The 15,748-nt window shown below is 47.1% G+C and overlaps 1 protein-coding gene across 1 annotated transcript; it reads left to right on the top strand.

Moving 5' to 3' along the window:
• Positions 1-579: 579 nt before the first annotated feature.
• Positions 580-12,804, top strand: LOC131399975 (MAL-like protein). The gene is made up of 5 exons (XM_058534645.1): positions 580-600; positions 1,144-1,185; positions 10,136-10,303; positions 11,391-11,513; positions 12,660-12,804. Exons 1-5 carry the CDS (start codon positions 580-582, stop codon positions 12,720-12,722), a joined length of 417 nt encoding a protein of 138 aa, XP_058390628.1. The 3' UTR covers positions 12,723-12,804.
• Positions 12,805-15,748: the final 2,944 nt, after the last annotated feature.

A 15,748-nucleotide genomic window follows, 5' to 3' on the forward strand; every position in this document is an offset into this window, starting at 1 on the left:
TTGGTGAATCCAGGTGAGATATTCAGTTCTATGTACTATTTTTATTCTTGCAACTTTTTTGTGAGCTTGAAATTTTTTCCAAGTAAAATGTTAAAAATAATCTTAAAAAGTCAATGAGTTCTCACATATGACTGAACTTGCAAAGAGGAATGCATGTGTTATAAGAATGGCCTCCATAAAAAACACTTAACTTTATCAGCTATTCTTTGAATTCAATAAATCAGTAAGCAGATAGGTACTGAGTGCCTACTGTATGCCAGGCATTGCGCTGGCCCCAGTGATGAATGAGACAAGCATGGTCATCCCTACCCCAGCAGAGCAACAGACCTCAAACATAAAATTACAGGAGTAATCCTTTTCACCTTTTGAAATAAGTGATCTGAAGGAAAATACACAATGAAAGCATACAGTAGGAAGACCTGAATTAATGTGTAGGATGAGGGAAGCCTTTCCTGGGCAAGTAATATTTAAGATAAGACCTGAGAGAGGAGTTAGAGATATGGGGGAAGTGGATGGGGTTCTATTGTATAGAGAATATACAAATTGATTCACTCACCAAATATTTCAGGAGAACCCACTATGGCTAAGGCCCTGTGCCAGGTCTGGAATATTTCTCTAGAAGTGGAACAGTCACAGAATCTGGACTTTGGTGTCAGGAGGAACCTTAAGGCTGATCATTTCTAAATTCTGCATTTCCTGATGAGCAGGTGGCTCAGAGAAGTGCAGAGACCTGGCGGCTGTGGAGCCCAGCAGTGGCCAGGCCAGGGCTGTCGCTGCAGGTCAGCTCTGGGTGTCCAGATCCGCCACAGGCTCCTCGAGAGAAGCCTTGTGGGTAAAGTCGTTCACAGATATTGTGAAATGAAACAAAAACATTTGAGTTATAATAGTATATTTAAACATATGTATTTATATTTATATATCTGACTGTGAAAAGGTCTGGAAGAACATACCCCAGGAAGGTAGCAATGATTACCTCTGGATCATTGGTTATTGTGTTGATCTGTATTTTCTTAATTTTTCCACAGTGAATTATTTGTATAATGAATGACAGAAATAAAAAAGAGTGGTTTGTTCCTGCCCTCTTGAGCCTTCTCTTCATGGCATCCTGTGTGACTTAGGATAAGCCAGGCTGTGTGGTGGTAGCTACACAGTTTTATTTCTCACTCATGGTATCTTCCAGAATGGGTCAATGGAAGACCCTGCTCCATGGTCACCCCAGGGCACAGGCTGGTGGAGGCTCCCCTTTCTTACAGCATCATCTGAAGGAGAGGCTTCTCTGCTGCCAGCTGCCCCTCCAGGAGAAGAGGGAATGGAGAACTGTCCTTGGACTCTCCTCTGCCTTTGCCCCCAGGCAGCATGGGCGCCTCTGCTCAGAGTTCATTGGCCAGAACCAGTCACGTGGCCCCACTTAACTTCAGGGAGCCGGGAGGCCTAGTCCTCTGTTTGCTCCAGAAGGAAGGGAGAAGAGGATCTTGGTGCATAGCAGTGACTCCCCCACATGTTTGCTGTTCCCCCTTGAGTTACTGCAAGTGAAACATCCTACTGCTTGCTGGGACTCAGTGCAAATGAGGTTGGACCTTGATGGTTAACTAACAAACAATAGGTTAATTTTACCAGACAATAAGTCTAAAGTTGGGTAGTGATACTCACGTTAAGCAGATGCATTTCAAAGTTTACATTATGAAGTGTGTGAGCCTCCTTGTGTTAACTTAGGTAAGTTCAGTTTGTTGTTGGTATTTTAATTATAATAATGGCACCTGGCCTGTTTAGTAAAACACTCTGGCTCTCTAAGGGTCCTCTTCAAACTCTCCAGGACCCACAGGCAGAGTAGTCAAGAGGGTAGAGGACCACAATCCCATAAGACAAGTCTTTCACAGTAATAACTACGACCATTCCAAGACGCAGCTCATGAGGGCACAGCCTATGGTCTCCTGGTGGGAAACTTCTTTATTTCACGGAGAATCTCTTTCTTGGTGCCATATGTCATATTCACCCCAGGGCCTCCCTCCTGAAAAAGGGCTGATGCTTTCATGTAACCCATGAAATCAGGCTCCAGCAGGAGGACACCTGCAAACAGGCACAAAACCCAGGCCCTGGAAGGAGCAGCTGGGAGACTGGGCACACTCCCCCCATGCTCATAGTTTGCCCAGAACTGGCACTGTGAACGTCTTCAATTCACACATCTGTGGTTTTAATTGAACTCTTGGTTCTTTTTTTCTTAAAGAAGCTTTTGCGAAGCCTTGTGGATAGATTGAGAATATTTCCAAAGCTGTCCTTCAATTTATCTCACCCCGACCATTGTCATCATCATGGCAGAGAGAATTGTAGAGAAGTATGCTATTTGGCATAGTTTTCTATTTTCATTAGTGTCTTACCTGAAAACTTACTCGTATCTTATTGTTCAGATGCTGTGTTTGCATGGATGTGTTGGATTTTCACTGATTCTGTTCTTAAATTAGTTTTGACTTGTAAGAATCATGGGCTCTGAGGTGTCTTTCACTGCCTGGTCAGCCTGGTTCTGGATCATTAGAGTAGATGCCACAGATTCAATTCTTACATGTGTAGGTTCTCCACAGTGTTTTTAACCCTGTCCATAAGTTTAATTACACTTAGATTGCAGAAGTGTGACAAAGACTTGTGAATACTCAGATTAATATCGTATTTCTATTTGCCTTTTAGAGTTCATGGGCTAGAAAGAAAGCACATTAAAGAGATCAGAGAAGGTAATGTGATTTTCCAGGCTGAACTTGATATTTGCTGTGCTCACTGTTTGCTTGCACGTTCTAATAATGCCTCTGTTTTAGCTAAAGTAGCCAGAGTCATAATCCCTCTTACTCAGTTCCACTGTGTCATTACAGTTGCAAAGACACTTTGCAAGAGGGGTATGGGTGATTGACTCCCAATGTGAAAAGAAACACTGGAGCAAGACAGTCGTTTCAGATCACTGAGTTTTATTTAATTGAGGGACGGTTTCTAAACCAAAGTCTCCCAGTTGGTTATCAAAATTCTCTTGTTTTTAAAAAATTCCTCCAGCTCTCAAAGTCCGTATCAGAAAGGAGAAGGAAAAAGAAAATTGGGCTAAGCTGTATCAAAAATTGAAAAAGTTCATGGATCATGCCTACAGTGCCATAGAGGTCTGCTCATCACCACACGGAACTTGCATTAGTCAGCGAGTAGTGGCTTGACTGCTCTAACCCAGAATTCAACAAACTTGCCCTGTAAAGAACCTGACAGTAAATATTTTTGGCTTTGTGGGCCATGTGGTCTCTGTCACTCAACTCTGCCATTGTAACACAAAAGCAGCTACTGACAAAATGTAAACATCTGAGCACAGCTGTGTTTCTATAAAACTTTATTTATAAAAAGAGGCGGTGGGTCACATTTGACTCATGGTCCATGGTTTTTTGACTTCTAATCTAAAATGTTAATTATCTACAAGTAACATGGGAGAACAAACAAACTAAAATCGATAAAATTGGAAAGAAAATGTATTCACATTGTATCCTTATTTGAGCTTCCATTTGAGCAGTACCGACCGCACTTGACCTTTGCTGAAATTGTCAGGTTTATTGCTATTCTGGTACAGTAGTGGATGAGGGGCTGGGCCTCAGGCCTGTAGAAATTGCCCCTACACACGTGCTGTGCGTGGAGAGGTGATGTCTGTGTGCAGACTCTGCTGAGTACAGACACCTCCACCCTCAGACCGCTGTGCTCTCTGAGATCCAGCCCCGCCTGTCAGTGTCAGGGGCTGACTGACTGTGCTGATACTGCAGTCCTCGTGTTTTCCGGGGAGGGTCTCACCACAAATCCTTACTCCCTGGGTCTCCTTTCTCTGGATTTCATGCGGAGCGCTTGCTCCCCTTCTCTTACAACAACTCGACAATGATCTCGGATGTGCTGTAATCGAATTAAGTGGATACAGCTGACTTCACATTGTGTCTGAGTTATGTTTACCTGGAGCCACATCCTTGTCCCCAGAATTAGATTCCAGCCCCCATTTTCCTTGATGGAATGTGTCGGACACCCTCAGTGGAGCTTAGGAGACCCCCTGGTCTCAAGGAGCAGCTCCCAGACTCTCGGGGAGGAGTGCTTGTCTGTACTCCATGGTGACTCTTGCTTCTTCCCCTTCAGAGAGAGCTGCTTCCTGACTAAGTAGCTGGTTCAGAGCCATCACCTGCCAGGCACTAATGGCCCCTCCATCCTACCCCTTAGATGGCTTTAGTTAACAGAGTCCATAGAATTTAGCCCTGAAAAAATAATGATGCAGATCCACTCATAGTTATTTGTGGTGCTGGTGTTTCCCAGAGAGACAAAGAGTTCCTGAAGGCCATGTTTTTTCTGGTTCACCATGACTGTGTGGTCCCTCTTCTCCATTCTGCTCTCCTGCCGCCATTGAGGAGGGCAGAAGAGACTGAAGCTGCCCGGTGGAAAGCGATCGCTGACTTCCTTAAGCAACTGAGAAAATGAGAGCACCCTCCAAGCTCTGCTGTCCCCAGATGGAGTCCATGAACCTTTTGACATTTCAGAGCAGACCTATGACTTCTTGGGTGAAATAAGGAAGACTGCAGCCTGACAGTGGTGGCCCTGACAGACCCTCCATCATGGCTTGAATAAAATGACAGAACCAAAAGTATCTGTCACATTGTAACTTAGGCTTTACTCTTTTTTGTACAGACCACATTCTGCAAGAAATATTTAGCTGATAATTTGAACATGTTTTAATATAATAAAACAATTTTTATAAGGAATACTATATATCTAAATTTAAAGAGAATTTTTTTCAGAAACCAAGCAACAAATTTAAGTCGACTGTATCTATAGATTTGTATAAAAGCAAGATTTTATCAAAAGCTAAATTTATGATTATTTAAGAAAGGGAAAATACAATCCACATGTTGGAAGAAGATATGTGCAAATCATATATCTGATAAGAGTCGAGTATCCAGAATATATAAATGTATGGTTATTGCTAATAAAATTTATGTTGTGAAATGAAGGGAAAATCAGAGTAATCTGTTTGAGAAAGTTGTGTTATTAATTACATAATTCAGTCTAATATTTGAATGTGAATCATCCTAATTATATATAAAAGCAAAATCTAATTTTGCCTTTTCAAATCTATAGTAAATGCTCTTTTAAAAAAAACAGAAACAAAAACAACTTTCAGGCTTTGAGGAATGAGTTAACCCACTCCTGTGTCAAAGAACAAAGATTTTATTGCATTTCAAATGAACTTGTGACTGCTGGTAAATTGTCCCAAGCCTTCACTGCTCATAATAATAGTACAGCGGGCATTTCTTGAGTCTCAACTAACTAGGTTAATCCTCACAACTTCTGTAGGAGGTAGTTATTGAGTTTTTCTATGTTGCTGCCGAAGAAACAGGCCAGGCAGGTTAGATAATTTGCTTAAGGTCAGAGCTAGCAAGCAGAACAGCTGCTATGCCAAGTAAGATACCATGGATCATTTCCTACAACCTAAGATATTCCCTCAGTGGTGCAAATCATTAAGAACTACATGTGAAGATAAAACATGAGAAGGCTGTTTGAAGAAAAACATGATCAAATTAGAAAGAGTTTAACCTAAATAATCAGAGTACCATTTGAGGTACTTTTTTTGACAGCATGCTGCCTTAAAAGAGGCATTTATTTTTAGAGATCCATCATATTAGGAAACTTCTGGGCTACATCCTAGTTAGTTTACCCTGAACCCTTCCTAAACTTAACCTGGGCCTTCATCTCAGAAAATGACGTGGTATGAAAGGGTTCCCACCACAAACGTGACACGAGAACTTGGCCTTGGAAAAGACATTTCACTCCATCTCCAAGAGCTGGTTTCCAGAGATTCTGTCCCTCTACTTCCCCTCTGCCCTCAGTGACATGGGAAGTTGAGCATCCAGACACCGTTCATTTGCCCATCACGATGTGGCTGCCCCGTCCCCTCCTCAGGTGATCACTCCCCTTTCTCTGGGACCCTGGCCTCCCCAGCTCCTGCTTAGTCAGAGGGAGAGGGCTTCTGCCTTTTCAAATGGAGATGGCAAGAGTGTGTACAGGACTTTCCCCCACTCTGTCACTGAGTTGCCTCCTCTTAGGCCCCTGCAGTCCTGTTTGAAGGAAATGAAACCACGTTACTCCCCAATGTAAAGGTCATTTTTCTGTAGACTCTTTAGTTCTTAAGTTCCGCCTTTTTATTTTTTTAATCATTTAGCCTATTCTTAGCATTAAGCAGAGGTGGGGCATTCTGAATGAAAGAAAATATTGCTGGTGAATCCATTTCAATGAATGTACAGCATGAGGGAAGAGAGCTTTCTTTAGAGTGCATTTTCACAGACTGTCATCCGTGTTCATGTGAAATGTGCCAAGATTGACGCATGTGGACAACTTTATGGTTTCTGACAAATGAAAAACATATGGGGACATGAGAGAAGACAGTTTGAATAATGCTGGGGCCAAAAAATGACGCACAAAGGCAGTTAGTCTAAATGGAGGGGACAGTTCCACAGGGTGAGGGTGACGGCCATTGAGAGACTCAGGTTTCCTCTTCAGTCAGTGGAATCTTTTTTTTTAAACAATGAAACCTCTCTGGCTTTTTAAATGCCCAGTTCAGGCTGAACAGCAGCTTCTTTCCGTCAACACCCCCTCCTCAGGACAAGGCAGCCCCGACTCACACACAAGTGGTCCCAGACCCCCCCAGGACTCTCAAAATTCACCTGGAGCTTGATTGTTAAGGTCTGGGGAGATGTGCTCTCAGAGCTGATGTTTAAGAGAGGGCCAGGATCCTGGAGGTGTTGCCCAGCCCTACAACAGCCAGGAGTCTCTGCCTTGTGGTCACTTCTTGGTCTATTCTGGCTTCTCACCTCCCATTCCCTTTCTCTCCTTAAGAGCCCATGAGTTCTCCATAAATTCAAAAGTGCTTTTCCTCCCCAGGACGGCAGCAGTGGCAGCCTCATCAGGGATGGGGTGACATGTCTATGTCTACGTATTATTTCTTTGTGGGATGAGACACGCCTGACCCAGAAAGCCCGGGAGGTGTTATGAAAAGCAGAACCTAAAACTTGCATATCTTTCATCTGAGCTAGACAGGAGTGAGTGGAGTTGTTTACTCCAGAAGGTCTCTAACAGCATCATTCAGAACTGAGCTACCCCCACAGTCATGAGCTCACAATCAAAATTCACTTAAGTGTAGGAGGGAAAAAATGAACAGGAATGAAAGTTAACAGAAACCACAAACTGCACAATCATGCTATCAAGAGTGAAATAATGGAATTATCAGATATTGAATATAAAATGAATACCAAGCAAAATTAATAAAAAAGATACCACAACTCAACACATTATATCACTATCACATAAACTGCAGAACACCAAAGACGAAGAGAAGAATCTAAAAGAAGCCAGATAAAAGACAGAGTCCAACAAAGGAGCAGCAGTTCAATTGACAGCTGACCCCTCAGCAGCAACAATGGGAGTCAGACTACGGTGGAACAATGTGGAAAGGTGTAGAATAAAGGGGGAAGATATCTTAGAAGTGCTGAGAGGAAATAATTGTTAGGGGAAAAATAAAGACATTTTCTGACAAATCAAACTGACTACTACTGACCTTTCCTAATGAAACTACTAAGAGTTGTACTTCAGGAATAAAAAACATACTCCCAAAAGGAATATCTGAGATGGAAGGATATCTTTATGACTCAAGGTAGGGAAAGATTTCTTAAAATTGACTCAAAAAGCACAATCTATAAAGGAAAATATTAACATATTCAGTTACATTAAAATTAAGAACTCAGTTCATTAAAAGACACCATAATATGTGTGAGACATGAGCTGGCAGAATACATCTGCAATATTTATAATAGTCAATGGGATCCACACTATCAGAAAGAATTCCAAAGAGTCAACAGGAAAAAGACAAACCTACAACAAATTTGTAACCAATAAAAAACAATAAAAAAATTTCACAGAAGAGGAAATAAGAAACATATTAAAATAAGCCTCAATTTCATAAGTAACGATAAAAATTAAAATCTAATGAGATACATAGAAAATCCCAAGGAATATACCAAACAACAATCAAAAAAACTCTTCTTGAACTAAATGAGTTTAGCAAGTTGCAGGACACAATGTCAACACACAGAAAATCAATCATGTTTCTATTTATTAACAATGAACAATTGAGAAATGAAATTTAAAAAAGCAATACTATTCACAATAGCTTCCCCAAAATAAAATAGCTAGGCATAAATATAAGAAAATGTGTACAGCCTCTGTGTGCTGAAAACTACAAAACATTGATAAAAGTCAAAGAACATCTTAGTCATTGCAGAGATATACCATGTTCATGGATTAGAGGATTCATCATAGTAAAGATGTCAATTCTCCCCAAATTGATCTATAGATTTAACCCAATCAAAATCCCAGCAAAATCCCAGACAGATAGTGTTGACATTTACAAGCTGATTCTAAAATTTATGTGAAAAGGCAACAGAACTAGGGAAGGGGATGAGGTATCTCCTGAGATGGGCAGAAATGTGAGTCCCCTGCACTGGCAACTTTTGATTACTGTAACTTTATAGAAAGTGTTGACATCTGGTAGTGTGATTCCTCCAAACCACAAACACAGGAGCCAGCCTTGGCTCCCCTTCCCATCACCACAAATCTCCAGTGGTCTCATAGTCCAACAAGTTCTTTTCCTTTTTCAAAATTATTTTATTACTTTATAAGAGATAAACAAACTCCTGTGTACCCACTATACCCCCTATGTGGTGTAAGAATTAGAACATCATCATCATGATCTTTGGAGGCCTCTGTACCCTCATTCCCAATCCCATATTCTCTCCTAGCAGGTGCTGAGGTGGATGGGTTTGGTGGAATTTGGGAGTGCCAGTGAGCTCAGATTTTCTACCTTTTGGATTTGTGGAGCTTGAGGGGCAAGACCAGGACTGGGGGGAGGCACATGAGGTTCCTGGGTTCACAATGTACTGAGGCACCCTCTCTCAGGGTCATGCAAGTGCAGAGTTGACCCTATAGAGGGACGTCCAAGTGGAGACGTCCTGTGGGCAAGTGGACGTGTGGAGCTGAAGGCCACAGAGAGAAATGGGCTGAGGGGGGTTCCCGGGATTGCCAGCCTTTGTGGTGCCTAAACACACAGATGTAACAGAAGTGAGGAGAGGAGAACTGAGGAGGCTCCAGTGACATCCTAAGGAGGCCCAAGAGGGAGAGGAGCTCAGAACATCTGAGACAAACTAACAACAAAACACTTGGTGCTTGTGTCCATCTTCTCTCCAGGCCTCTAACTAAACACGCCATAGGGTGGACATTTACTTCCTCCCTTGGGCTCACCAATGTGGGTGCAAGCCCAGCCCCAAAGCAAACACAGGCAGAGCCCAAGAAGACAGGACAAAGGTGTGGCTTCTCCACCAAGGGGGTAATCAATGTCTGGACAGAACTGAGAGGTGATTAAACTGGAACTGAATCACCCAGCTGGTAACTGACCCTAGGGTGTCAGATACTATAACCCTGGATGCCCCAAACCAAATGCCCACTGGGCCAGGCAGGCACTGTCAGTGGGTGAAAGGAGCCAGGAGAAGGAGAGAAATATTCCACAGTGACAGTGAGCAACAGGGAACATGCCATACAATGGCATAGGATTGGAGGAGAGGGCGATGTGGTCCACTGAGGACTCCAGATCCTTTTTAAAGAGACAGTCTCAACTCATTTCAGGCTACTCTGGCCTGGGAAACAGGTTCACTGTGGCCACAACTATGGATTTTTCAAGAAATATCCGAAATCTTGATTTTTCATGTGAAATATCCTGTTTTAAATCTTGACAACTTATTCAGAAATGTTTAAACAACTGTGTATGCCAACACCATTTGGGCCAAGAAGACAGGTCCATAGGCCAAATTTGGCCAAGTCCTTCCCTTGGCAACCTCTGCGAAGCCCCTTGAATTTTCTACCGATAGGACCTGAGATTACTGTGATTCAGGGGGCCAGCCTTCCCTCCCTATTCTCTCAATTCCCACCTAACTTCATCCGAAGAGCTTTTAACCAGAGAGAGAGGAGAAGACAGATGCCCTGCACAGGGAAAAGTGTCGGGCACAAGCAAATGAAGCCCCTTGTTCATGGTTTTCTCTTACAGGTGTTTGGGTGCTGGGTCTGGCTACTGGTGGCCGCCACCCAGGTAGCAAACCCGTTGCTGCAAGGATGGGTGATGTACGTCTCACTCACCTCGTTCCTCATCTCCTTCATGTTCCTGTTGTCTTACTTGCTTGGATTTTACAAAAGATACGAGTCCTGGAAAGTCCTGGTACAAATCAGCGAGGGTGGCCCAGGCCCTCGGGATCCTCCCAGACTGATGTCCTGGGTGATGTGAGGACCTTCTGGGAGGGGAGGGAGAAACAGAGACCAGGGACTGAAACAGAAACATACAGAGTATGTGTATTCCTGAAAAGGAAGGCAATGGAGGGGACTACAACGGAAGATTTACTCTGGAGAGGAATGCTTTCATTCCAGTTTAATAGTAAACACATTAAAATAAAAAGTCTTGGTTCTATGGGGGCCAAGCCCGGGCAAGACTGGCCCTGGGCTAACATCTGAGCCCATCTTCCTCCACTTTATATGGGATGCCACCACAGCATGGCTTGACAAGCAGTGTCTGGTGTGTGTTTGGGATCTGAACCTGCGAACCCTGGGCCGCCGCAGCGGAGCGCGGGAACTTAACTGCTACGCTACCGGACCAGCACCCTAATAACCATTTTAATGACCACATGACATTCTTGTTGAATGAAGAACACTGCTGAGAGTTAACACAGAAACTCAGAAATGGAAATCTAGGGTTAGATGAACCTGACTGAGTCAGCTCTTCCACGTGTTAGCTAAGCCTCAGTTTCCTCATCTGTGAATTGGAGGTAATGATAGTAGCAGCCTTACGAAACTAGCTGTGGAAATGAAATGAGACAACATGTGTACACTGTGAGGACAGTGCCAGCACACGGTAGGTCTTCACAAGGCTCATGGTTAAGAGCATTGCAGTTAATGTGGCCTGGGTTCAAATGCTGGCTCACCCATTTATTCATAGACCTTAACCCTGAGCTTCCATTTCCTCAAAATTGATAAGGTTAAATGAGATAAATGAGAGAAGGGCTTAGCATAGAGCCTGGCACGGAGTAAGCATCCAATCAGTGTTGGCAGGTGTTAATATTATTATTGCTAAATATTAATCTACTATTGTTTGCTACATAGATATTTCATTAGAAACATTGCCCAGAAAAAAAAGCAGGAGTTTCGGGAGCTGGCTTGTCTCTTTTTCTCAGTCTTCTCGGCTATATAGTCAGAGTGGGAAGTGCTCACCTGTCTATGCACCACGTGACGAGGCCTCTGCTCTGCCATTCCAGGACAGCCTGTGCCACGGGACCACTGCCATCCTGTACATGAGTGCGGCCGTCTTACAGGTGCACGCCACGATCGTCTCTGAGACCCAGAACCTAAGCAATTACTACATCAACACCACAGCCTCCGTGAGCGCTGGACAACACAACCACCATGGAGGGAGGGCATCGCCTGAGGCTGAATTCTGTCTCATGTGAACAGACAGCCTGACCCTCAGGCTGAGGGAGCCTGGAGGACAGAGGAGGGATGTGTGTGTGAGTGTGTCTGTGCGTGTGTAAACAGGTGTGCCCAGCTCACGGAGCACCAAGCCCAAGTTCAGGGGACACTCTCATCTTCTGTTTTCCCACCTCAGCTTTGCGCCCTCTTCCATCCACTACACTGCCCTCAGGATATTTTTTTCCAAAACACAAATCGGAACAGTCTCTCTCTCCTACTGAAGATCTTCGATGGCTCCCACTGCTTGTGGCATGGAGCCCAAAGTCCTCAGCGTGGTGAACTGCATGTCCTGTGTTGACAGAAGTCCACAGGAGGACGGTGGTGGCTGATGGACCCAAGGCAGGTGGTCCAGACGAATCGTGGGAGGAGCAGGACGCCGAGACCTCAGGCCCCCTGGGACCGGAGACTCAAGGCCAGCTCTGCCTCCCCTTTCCAGGCTCTGCCCAGCAGCCTCTTTTCTGTTTGTGGAACGGCACCCTCACGTGGCAGGGAGCTCAGAGCCAGAAGATTCCTCCTCTGGAGCAGCCTAACCCTCCTCCTTAATCCCACCTTGAAAACTTCCCAGGAAGCACTCTCATGTGCAGGATGGGTGTGAGCCCATCCCTGACCTAAAAGATATTTATTTGTTGAATGAATGAGTGAATGAATGAATGAGATCACAGTGTGAGTGGGCAGCGGGGCAGAGTGAGGCTCGAGCGGGCAGCCGGGCCGGAAGGCGTGTTGGGGCGATGGCCTCTGCCCTGAGAGGCGGGAGGCATCACAGGGTTTTACTGCATGATGCGGCCACGAGCGCACGTGTCCTCTGCGGTGGATTGAGGGGGCGGAGGGCAGAAGAGGACAGGCCGAGGCCACGAGGAGTCCTGGCGAGGGACGAGGGCGGCTGAGACGAGGGAGAGGTGGACACACCGGGAGACGGTCAGGCAGGACGATCAGGCGACTCTGGGGGGCTCTGGCCGTGGCGGGTGGGGAGGAGGAGGTGGGGGGGGTGCTGAGGGCCCGGGGGGGGGGGGCGCAGGTGGCGGCGTCTCTAACACGGTCCTTCTCCCGTCCTCTCCCAGTTCCTCGCCTTTATCACCACCCTGCTGTACATCCTCCACGCCTTCAGCAACTACTACCACTGAAGAGGCGGGGAGCCGCGCCGACGCGAGAGAGGCTCCATAAAACCCGGATTATTGGCTCCCAAAAGCAGTGATCAACATTCGCCATCTGGATGGTAAACAGAAGATCAACAAAAATACCAACGGGATTATCAGACCATCTTTTCAGACTGAGCGATGAAGTCACACTCTGGCATGTCTGTTTGGACATTTTAATTCATTATGATGAACATGAAAAACTTGTGTTTTGGGGTTTGTTGGGTTTGGGGTTTGTTTGTTTTTTGCCTGGAAAAGTAACTGTCTGTTGGAATTATCTGACAATGAAACTCTATCTTCTAGAAAACTAATATCCGAAGCCCTCACCGTTGAGAATCCCAGACCTCCCACCATCTGGCCTCTCTGGGGATTCCTCCTCAGCAGTGAGATTCCCTATAGCAGGTTTATGGGAACATTCAGTCTCGTTTTCTTAAATCAAAATGGTGCCGTCAACGCCTCCAGATCCAAAAAAGATCCACAGACCTTGTTCCTGCTCCGCGGTTCCGCCTCTGCTCTGGAGAGTGGTCCAGACCCGCTCCCCCTCCCGGGGAGGCTGACAGGGACGAGCACACTGCCCGCCCCCCGTTCCACTTCCTTCCCTTCCCTCCCCGGCTGTGGGATCCAAAGTAAATCTGCGTAAAATCAACTTTGAGTGTAGATTTGTGGGGAAAATAAGTGATTGACTCTACAAAATTGTCAGACAGGAAGACCTGGGGAGGGAGGAGGGTCCAGGGAGGGAGGGTGTAACCCGCTTCTCCACAAGTCAGGCCTCTCAGAAAACTGCGGGGCTGCTGGACGCCTGTGTCAGGCCTCCAAGTCCCCACCCCGTAAGGAGTGGAGGCTCCTTGTCCCTCAGAAAAGACCATCAGGGAAGGCGGCAGCACGTTACGTGCAAGGATTCTCCTCTGGGCTCCTGTCACACCAGTGGGACATCTCAGGAGGCCGGAAAGGACCCCGCCCCAGGGTCCGTGCTCTTGTGTGTGTACCCACTCCCCTCCATCCCCTGAGTGGTGTCGGCTGGGGGCCTGGACCACTCAGGGGCCTCATGCCTGAAGGGCTCACACGGACCTGGACACGCAAAGGCGTCTGCACTGTGGGGCCATTCTCAGGGAAAAGGCTGGCGTTGCGCACAGGGAAACGCAGCATCGAGGCGCTTGGTTTCAAAGTAAATGTTTTTCAACAGAAAGCTGTGCTCTGGCGTTTCTCCACCTGCGGGGGCTCCAGCCTCTTGTCCCCGGTGTCTGTGCTGGGGCTCCTGCCCAGGCGAGTCGGGCACAGCCCCGTGACCGCACGTGCCTGCTGTCGTATTGAAATGAAATGAATTGTTACGTGGAAGGGAATTGTCTCACCGGCTCTGGGGCTTACAGTTGTGTGACAGCTGTTTCCTGCTCCTGGCGGGGGAGGGGCACAGGCGTCACCGAAGAGAAACTCTAGCCTCTGTCCTTGATGGCTCACCGTCTAATCGCCCCGAGATCTTGAAAAGCCACCGTTTATCTTTCACCTTATTGCCTGGCAGCCATCTGGGAGGATCCCTGTTCAAGATTTACTGAGTAGCCACATCCAAAGAAAGGTATTTAGACAGTAGAAAGTATTGAGTTGGTGCTTTTGTGACGGCACAGCTGGAACTGGCCACCAGGTCATAGGTCCTGACAGCAACTCCACCACAGCCCCCCGTGGAGGATTGGAAGGCCCAGCCCACCTGCCTTGCTTGTGGGACAGCCGCACAGGGAGGCCTAGTGTGTCCCCAGGGCTCAGGGCTTGTGGTGTCACTCAGTAAGGACCATTTGGGTGAAAGTTCCAGAAAGCAAACCCACGCAGCTTAGGAAAAGTTGGGGATGCACTGCCCAGGCCTGGGAGGTGAGGAGGCCTCAGTAGGCGGGGACTGGGCTCCTTGCCGGCCTCTGCCTCCTGTTCCTGCTCCTCTGCATGGGGCGCTGTCCTGCTCTCCCCACACTGCAAACCCCCACCCACTGTAGGACACTGTGGACAAGCCCTGAGCCCGGGCCCCCAGTTCACCTGCAGCTGCTGCAGTTTCCAGCTCACCGCCCCCTTCCCGCTTGGGGGCGGCTCCCCTCTCTGTCCAGGGCCTCCCCAGGCTCCCGTCTTCTGCAGGGAGACCCGAGGGGCCACATGGTCCTCAGAGGCCCCAGCAGGGGTGCACCCCCCTGGGCCGGGGCTCAGGCTTTACCGGCTCTTCTCCTTTACCTCATCTGCACCCCACTCCCCATGGGCTCCTGGGCCCCTGCACCCAAGTCCTTGTCTCAGAGTCGGCCTTCGGGGGACTCAGACTAAGACATCTCACAGTCATATCCTGAGCACCGAGCATGTGCTGGGCCCTGGGGTCCCAGGGAGTTGGGACACATGGACCACAAGCCACACTCCGTGCCCCACGCTGAGCAAGCCGGTGGCAGGTTTGGTCTGTGGCTTTGTCCAGGACACCCAGATGTTCTGCTTCGGCCAATAACCAGGCTATGATCTTTTTAAAAAATAGGAAAAAATAATAAAATGTTAAAATTTGAAAATCAAACACCGTCCTCACCTCTAGGGTCGGCCACAGCGGGACTGGAAAATCCCTCAGCTGACGGGGTGTTGGTCCCCTCCTCCTGCCCCGAATCTGCCCCTGCCCCTCGAGTGAGGAATTGGAAGGGGAGCGCGTCTCAGTGAGAACTGGACGCTGACCGTGGAGGCCACGTGCAGGCTCGAGATCAACGTGATGGGCGGTGAGGGAGCAGCGCCGACTCCCCCAGATCTGCAGAGCTCAAGTCCCGTGTTCTGCTGCTGGATTCTCCCTCTGCTGCATCTGGTCCTTCCTGGGACCCCAGAGGATGACAAGTCCCCGTGCTCCCCACACACCTGTCCCTCTGTCACCCATCTCCAAGGCTGCGTGTCAACCCTCTCTCCAAGCCTGAGCATCACACAGCAGCTGGCCTATCACCTCTCAGCAGTGCACAGCTGGGGGTGGGGTGAGGTTTCCATGGTGACGCTGGACCACCCAGAGGGTTAACTCCCAGGAA

The sequence above is a fragment of the Diceros bicornis genome, chromosome 40 (assembly GCF_020826845.1).
Source record: "Diceros bicornis minor isolate mBicDic1 chromosome 40, mDicBic1.mat.cur, whole genome shotgun sequence".
Taxonomy (NCBI): Eukaryota; Metazoa; Chordata; class Mammalia; order Perissodactyla; family Rhinocerotidae; genus Diceros; species Diceros bicornis.